Below are 8,437 nucleotides of genomic sequence, written 5' to 3' on the forward strand. Positions count from 1 at the left end.
CCTTGGTTTTCTTCATTCTCCTTTCCTGAGAACATGATGGGATCAATAGATTTTAGATAGCCACTCATGAAGTTTTAAGACCCCAGATGCAACTCACCGAAGTAGGATGTGGAACATTTTCTTTATGGACTGTTATGCCAACTGACCTAGATGTCCCCCAGAACCATGGTCCCCAGCCCTCAGCCCCAGTAAGTCAGTCCCTAAAGTTGTTTGGATGTGTCCAGGAAGCTTCTGTGACTTTGCCTTAGCCATGCTGTGCTAACTTCCCCTATATTATGTGTTGTCTTTCCTTTCACCAGAGTTAACACTTATCTACTTTTACTACCTAGTTAGTGATTTCCTCTCCCCACCCTGATAACCATCAAAGATTGCTTTTTTTTCTGTATGTAAACCTTTTCTTGGGTTTTTATAGTAGTTGTCTCATACAATATTTGCCCTTTTGTGATTGACTTATTTCACTAAGCTTAATCCCTCCAGATTCATCTGTGTTGTGAGATGTTTCGTGGATTCATCATCATTCTTTATCTTTGCATAATATTCCATTGTGTGCATGGACCATAATTTGTTTATCCATTCATCTGTTCAAGGGCATTTAGGTTGTTTCTGTCTTTTTGCTATTAGAAATAATGCTGCAATAAACATGGGTGTGCATATGTCTATTCATGTGAGGGCTCTTATTTCTCTAGGATGTATTCCTAGGAGTATGATTGCTAGATCATATGGTATTTATTTCTAGCTTTGTAAGGAGGTGGTATATCATTTTACATAGCGTTTGTACCATTTTACGTTCCCACCAGCAGTGCATAAGAGTTCCAGTCTCCCCAGCATTTATTTTCTGTTTTTTTGGTTAGTGCCAGTAATGTCAGGTGAGATGGTACCTCACTGTAGTTTTGATTTACGTTTCTTTAATGGCTAATGATTGAGAGCATTTCCTCATGTGTCTGTTAGCTGCCTAAATGTCTTCTTTGGTGAAGTGTCTGTTCATATCCTTTCCCATTTTTAATTGAATTATTTGTCTTTTTGTTATGGAGGTGTTAAAGTATTCTATAGACTTTAGAGATTATACCCTTGTCAGATACGTTGTAGCCAAAAATTTTTTTTTACTCTTTTGGTGAAGTCTTTTTATAAGCATAAGTATTTAATTTTTAGGAACTTCTGGTTATCTAGTTTATCTTCTGGTGTTTATGCATTGTTAATTATGGTTTGTATTCTATTATGCCATGTATTAGGACCCCTAGCGTTGCCCCTATTTTTTGTTCCATGATCTTTGTTGTTTTAGGTTTTACATTTAGGTCTTTGATCCATTTTGAGTTAGTTTTTGTGTCTGGTGTACGGTATGGGTCCTGTTTCATTTTTTTACAGACGTGCATCCAGTTTTGCCAGCATCATTTGTAAAAAAGACTGTCTTTTCCCCATTTAATGGACTTTGATCCTTTGTCAAAGATCAGCTGACTGTGGGTAGATGGATTTACTTCTAGGTTCTCAGTTCTGTTCCATTGGTCAATGTGTCTGTTGTTTTGACTATGGTGGCTGTATAGTGTGTTCTGAGATTAGGTAATGTTAGGCCTGCTACTTTGTTGTTTTCCTTCAGTGATGCTTTGCTTATCCAGGGCCTATTTCCTTTCCATATAAAATTGGTGATTAGTTTTTTCATCTCATTAAAGAATGCTGTTGGTATTTGGATCAGGATTACATTATGTCTGTAGATTGCTTTGGGTAGGATTGACATTTTCGCAACGTTGAGTCTTCCTATCCATGAGCATGGTATGTTTTTCCATTTTATGTAGGATTCTTTGCAATAGTGTTTTGTAGTTTTCTTTGTATAGGTCTTTTATATCCCTGGTTAGATTTATTCCTAAGTATTTTATCCTTTTTAGGAACTATTATAAATGGTATTGTTTTCCTGATTTCCTTTTTGAAGTTTTCTTTGTTGGTATACAGGAACCCAGCTGATTTTTGTATGTTAATCTTGTATCCTGCTTCTCTGCCGAATCTTTCTATTAGTTCCAGTAGTTTTCTTGTGGGTTATCTATGTATAGGATCATATCATCTGCCATAGGGATAGTTTTACTTCTTCCTTTGCAATTTGGCTGCCGTTTATTTCTTTTTCTTGCCTTATTGCTCTATCTAGGACTTCCAGCACAATGTTAAATAGGACCGGTGATAAAGGGTATCCTTATCTTGTTCCCATTTTCAGGGGGAATGCTTTTAGCCTCTCTCCATTGAGAATGATGTTGGCTATTGGTTTTATAAAGATGCCCTTTATTATGTTGAAGAATTTCCCTTCTGTTCCTATTTTATTGAGAGTTTTTATCAGGAATGGGTGTTGGACTTTGTCAAATGACTGTCAGTTGAGATGATCATGTGATTCTTTTGTTCTGTTTATGTGGTAGATTATGTTGATTGATTTTCTAATGTTGAACCATCCTTGCATACCTGGTATGAACCTCACCTGGTCGTGGTGTATTATTTTTTTGCTATGATGCTGAATTCTATTGGCTAGAATTTTGTTGAGAATTTTTGCATCTATATTCATGAGAAATACTGGTCTGTGATTTTCTTTTTTTGTGGTGTCTTTGCTTGGTTTTGGTATCAGGGTTATGCTGGTTTCATAGAATGAATTTGAAAGTATCCCTTCCCTTCTGATGCTCTGAAATAGTTTGAGTAGTACTGGTATGAGCTCTTCTCTGAATGTTTGGAAAATCCTCCAATGAAGCCATCTGGGCCAGGGCTTTTTTTTGTTGGAATTTTTTTTTTATTACCTCTTCAATCTCTTCTCTTGTCGTCGGTCTGTTCAGATTTTCTATCTCAGGTTATGTTAGTTTAGGTAGGTAGTATGTTTCAAAAAATTTGTCCGTTTCCTCTAGGTTCTCAAATTTGTTAGAGTACTGTTTTTCATAGTGTTGTGTTATGATCCTTTTTATTTTAGCTGGGTCTGTTGTAATGTCACCCATCTCATTTTTTATTTGGCTGATTTGCTTCCTCTCCTGTTTTTATTTTGTCAGTTTGGCCAGTGGTTTGTCGATTTTGTCCAACTTTTCAAAGAACCAATTTGTGGTCTTTTTGATTCTTTGTTTTGTTTTTCTGTTCTCTATTTCATTTATTTCTGCTCAAATTTTTGTTATTTCCTTTCTTCTGGTTCCTGTGGGCTTCTTTTGCTGCTCTATTTCTATTTGTTCAAGTTGAAGAGGTAATGTTTCATTTTGGCCCATTTTTCTTTTTTGATCTGTGCATCTATTGCTACAAATTAACCTCTGAGTACTGCCTTTGCCGTGTCCCAAAGGTTTTTGTATGATGTGTTTTCATTCTCATTTAATTCTAGGAATTTTTTGATTCCCTCTTTGGTTTCTTCTATTACCTGTTGTTTTTAAGCAAGGTGTTCATTTTCCATGTATTTGGAAAATGAGCTTTTTGTAGGAAGATTTTTTTTTGTAACCTTTTGATGTTGGAACTAACAGAGATACTTCATTGTGGACCAGTAGTAATTCCAAAAGCACAGAATATTAGACCTGAGAGGGACCTTGGAGATTGAGTTATTAACTTGACTCAAATACAACCCTGCTATCTTACCTATGAGAATGTGGACTAGTAGGTTCAGGAATAGACTGTAGGAGCACAGCCTCCAGCCTGAACTCAGCACGCATAAAGTGGCAAATGTAGAGTAATTTCCAGTGTTTTGAAGGGTACTTAAAAAGTATTCATCTGCACTTTGATTTTCCCACTTAGATTTCAAAAGCCATTATACAAATGGTTCCAGGTAATGCATTTGGAGCTGTCATCTATACAGTATAAACACTGTATTCTAAGGTTGAGGCAATATTCTTGCTCATGCTTACTAATGGGGACAGTCTTAGCTTTCCCCAAAATGTGATATTAGTAATGGATTTCTTTATTTTTCCTTTAAAAAAAATTTTTTGTTTTGCACTTTAGATGAAAGTTTACAGAACAAACTAGTTTCTCATCAAACAGTAGACATGTTTTATGACATTGGTTAACAACCCCATGACATATGAACACTCTCTCTTCTCAATCCTGGGTTCCCCTCTTTATCTTTCTTTTAATGATATCCTGACATCTTTATGTGTTATTGTTGTTAGTTGCCATCGAGTTGACTCTGACTCACGGTGACCTTATATATAACAGAATGAAATGTTGCCTAGTTGTGCACCATCTTCATAATGGTTGGTGTGTTTGAGTCCATTATGTGTAGTGAGTTCTATATAGATGTCACTAAGCTGAAGCTTGGAGCCCTGGTGGCACAGTGGTTAAGAGTTCAGCTGCTAACCAAAAGCTTAGCAGTTCAAATCCATCAGCAGCTCTTTGAAAACCCTGTGGGGCGGTTCTGCTCTGTCTTGTAGAGTTGCTATGAACCAGAATCGACTTGACAGCAATGGGTTTGGTTTTTTGGTTTAAGCTGAAGTTTACTCAATTCTAAGCATGTTTTATCTAGGGCCTTGGGATCTGGGGCACCATATTGACACTTTGAGGAGGGAAAGCTGTCTCTAAATTTCCCCAATTTTAGCATCTCAAGATAGGCCTCTAATTAATCCCCTCTCCTGCTTGTCCTTTCAAGGGATGTGGCTAGGAATGGTGGGGGTGATTATAAGCAGGATTGGTTCTAGATATGTGTTACATAGAAGTGACAACACTCGGCGGGTTGAGGGACCAGTTTTCATCCTTGGTGTATATGTTTTTCTAAACAACCTCTGTCACATGTGAGGATAGAAAATAATGCCTTATATATGAATAATAATTCACAATGGATGTGAATCTTTCATTCACAACCATTGTATCCTCTTGTCCCAGACCCTAAACTGCAAGGGCAACACTGGGCTTTTACTTTCTGGAGCCCATTGGTAATATTCCAAAACTGAGTTGATCTTAACATGTGACACTTTCCATTACTTCTTTGCCTCCAAGCATCTGCCTTCCTAGGTCCACAGCTCAATGGAAAGAAACAGGGAACTGAGTGGACATGGGAGAAGAGCCTCTTTGTTCTTTTGTCCAGTTATGGGAGAGTGACTGGGAAATGTGTTGCATGAGAATAGATGAGAACCAGCTCCTTTACAGTAAAATGAAAGATGGAATAATTAAACCTTAACCTTCACTAGCAGGGAAGCAAAATTATCATAAAATATTAACATCTAGTAATTTACTATCATGATCTTAACTCTTCCTTGAAGAATTTCTTATTTCTTAGATTGCAATGATAGCACTGAGATTTAAAAGAATATTAGTTTCACAACTTCTTTTAAACTAGTTCCTAGTAGTAGTAACTGCCTTTGCCGTCACAAGAATGCTGAAAGTTTATTTACACCCAATCTATAGGCCAAGGGTTTTTATAATAAGTGATCCTAAGTAATCAGACTATAGGGAAATCTGGATTACCTGACTGTTGATAGTGAAGAATGGGAAGTAGAAATAGAGCTAGTTGGTGAAGTCACATGTCTGAGGCTCCAGGTGGTGGGCAGAAAAACTTTAATTGTGGTGATTAGCCTTGGATGTGAGAAGAACAAAGATTTCATGTAGAAATGGAAACTTCCAGTGTCACTAGGTAGAGTATTTCTAGATTGGGGCTAATGAACTACTTTTTAATCTGAAGAAGAAGCAGGCTTCTGCTTTTTCAAGTACTGAATGAAAAGCCAAGCCAGTATTCTTGGATTTATAGATCCAGTTTACCAGATTAAAGGGCATTTGCTCTTTTTGACTGACTGAACTAGCTAGCCCCTGCATGCCAAGTTTCTAGGGTGCTATGCTATCAGTGATCTCTCTTCTCTATTGTGGAATGTAGGTGAAAAGAACGGAGGTGAGCCTGATGATGCTGAACTGGTAAGGCTCAGTAAGAGGCTGGTGGAGAACGCCGTGCTCAAGGCTGTCCAGCAGTATCTGGAAGAAACCCAGAACAAAAACAAGCCAGGGGATGGGAACTCTGTGAAGCCTGAAGAGGCCGATAGGAATGTCAATGACAGTGATAACAACAGGAAATGAGACCCTCCCCTGGCCTTACAGCTCCATGAAAAGTATCCCTGCTGCCCTCTGCTAAGTCACAGGACTGACCTGTACCGTGTCACTGAAGTGTCTCGTGTGGAATCCAAAGAGACTGTCTAATACTTTCATGATAGATGTGTTTGCCTTTCTGAAACACAGCATAAGAGAAATGAAGTGCTGGGACTAGCAAAGGAAATTAATTTATGGAAGAACGGCCTAAGTTTTCCTCACCCTCAGCTCACAGGAAGCTCTTGCTGTGCACGGGGGAAGAGGACTTTGGATTAAGCCTTGTAGACTCAAATTTAAGGCCTCAGAGAGGCCTTGCTATAAATGGAATACTGCCATTTCTATTGCTTAGCAGGGCATTTTAACTACTCCATCAGAGGCCAAACCACAAAGCTGGCAAGTGCAAAGTTTAAAATAATCACTGCGGAAATCATCATCCATATAATCTCAGTATGTGATGTTTCATGTTTTCCTAATTATGATGTTGCTACACAGTGATCTTTATTTACCATAAATTATGTTTAATGTAAATAATATATTTTTGGTGAAATGCAACCTTTTCTATAAAATGTGGGCAACATTTTAAAGATTTTTTTTTAACTCCTAAAAGAAAAAAAAATTTTCTTTTTCTTTAATAAGTCAGTGTGTCATTTCTTAATGTTTTTCATTGGCATTTATGTGTAAAATGCATTATATAATTTCTTTCTTTAGGCCAGAAACCTATTGGAATCCGGGACTTAATTAATGAAGCTTTGCATCGAGAAAGGATGAGTCGGAAGTCCAAAGTGAAACAGATAAAGGAGCTTTTATTAAAGCCTGAGACTCAGGCCAAAATTAGGAGGGAGCTTTTTGAAGGAAGACTCATCAATTACAGGGATCAAGTAAAGAATGTTGATTTTATTGCGACTTTGACATAAACTCTACACTGCTATCATGAAAACATGGTTCATGCAATCTTTTCAGCTTATTAGATATCTCTTTGGTGAGTATCGAAGGGGTGGCCTGATAATGTCCACATAATGGCAAGCGCCAACATTTGGTAAGGAAATAACCATTTCTTGCCAAAAAAAAAAAAAAAAAACCTGATTCTGCTCTGTTATATTTTAAGCTGAACCCATACTTTAGAAGGGGCCCTGGTGGTGCAGTGGTTAACCATTTGACTGCTAACCAAAAGGTCAGCAGTTCAAATCCACCAGCTGCTCCTCAGAAACCCTATAGGGCAGTTATACTCTATCCTATAGAGTGGCTATACGTTGAAATCGGCTTTGGTTTTGGTTTTTATGCTTCAGAATGTTTGTTTTCTGTAATGTTGAGAAGTATTTTGTAAAAAGGACTTCTTAATTAGCTGTTGTGAGATGTTCCTTGGGTCCTTGCAGATAAAAAAATAGAGACTGAAAAATCATTTACAGACAAAAAAAAAAAAATCAGTATTTTAAGAGTCACTTGACTACTGTTGACATTTTTTTTAAAAATCATCAGAAGCACTGTTCAGACATGTCTACATCTAGTGTTTTTAATCGGAAGTGTGAATGTTTATTGAGCATTAGTACTTGAATGAACATTTGTCAGTGTAATTATTGTAATCACTGGCTAAGAATGCTTTACAGTATCCATAGGTACTGTTTTTCACTGATCAAAACATAATTTTCTTTTTCATTTTTTAGTGAATAAGTATTTGGGGTTTTTATTTTCTACTTTTCTGAAGATAAGCCCTAGGTCCTAACCTTTTCCCTTGCAATCTGGATTTGTTTGCACTGATACATTTTTAAAGAAAATTCTTGAAAAATTTCCCCCATATGATGATTATTGTTAACAGTTTTTTCTATGGTCCTTGTAAAATTGTTGCTACTAATAAAAAAAAAAACTAATAGACCATGATAAAAAAAAAAATGATAGAGGGGAAAAATTATCTGGAGATTGTTATGGATTGAACTGCATCCCCCAAAATATGTGTTGTAAATCCTACCCTGTGAGATCAAGTATGAAAGCATTTCAAATATAAAATATAGTTTATTCATGGATTTTTGCTATTTTTTCACTGGGTAAATTATACTACATTTATTTATACATGAGTTTATGCATTTTTCATGCCTCTTAATAAATGTATGGTTTTCCCTTTGTTGCCTTTCTGCATTTTTTCTCTGACTCTTGGAAATTGTTGGATCTGTGTTGGTACAATGAAATCATAAGCAGGAACTCTGTTAGTTTCAGTATTTCTTCACCCTTGTGTTCCTGTCTTCATGCTGAAATAACGCAGTTCTCAAAGCACCTAAAGACCGGTGTGATAGGAACTGTTGTCACCTTTAGACTTTTAAAGCATTTCAAATCAGACTGCTCCACAGAGAATTAACAACAGAACCTTAAATTCAAAGGGAACTTAGATAGCATCTCAGAACTACTAATAGTGTGTCACTGAAGTGACATCACTAGCAAAGATGAAAGG

At 36.8% G+C, this 8,437-nt stretch overlaps 1 protein-coding gene across 5 annotated transcripts in view; it reads left to right on the top strand.

The window, feature by feature from the left end:
• The window catches only part of AKAP7 (A-kinase anchoring protein 7), a 158,991-nt gene extending 150,910 nt beyond the window's left edge, over positions 1-8,081 (top strand). For 4 of the 5 annotated variants that reach the window (XR_007519279.1, XR_007519280.1, XR_007519282.1 and 1 more), the window contains 2 exons: positions 5,792-6,444; positions 6,706-6,795. Coding sequence is in view for 1 of the 5 variants with exons in the window: in XM_049900837.1 (XP_049756794.1) it covers positions 6,706-6,911 (206 nt within the window). In the remaining 4 variants the exon portion in view is untranslated. Of the gene's footprint in view, positions 1-5,791; positions 6,445-6,705 lie in introns of all 5 variants that reach the window. The other variant, XM_049900837.1, reaches the window with a different exon arrangement.
• The last annotated feature ends 356 nt before the right edge of the window (positions 8,082-8,437 follow it).

This window comes from Elephas maximus, chromosome 1, assembly GCF_024166365.1.
Source record: "Elephas maximus indicus isolate mEleMax1 chromosome 1, mEleMax1 primary haplotype, whole genome shotgun sequence".
NCBI lineage: Eukaryota > Metazoa > Chordata > Mammalia > Proboscidea > Elephantidae > Elephas > Elephas maximus.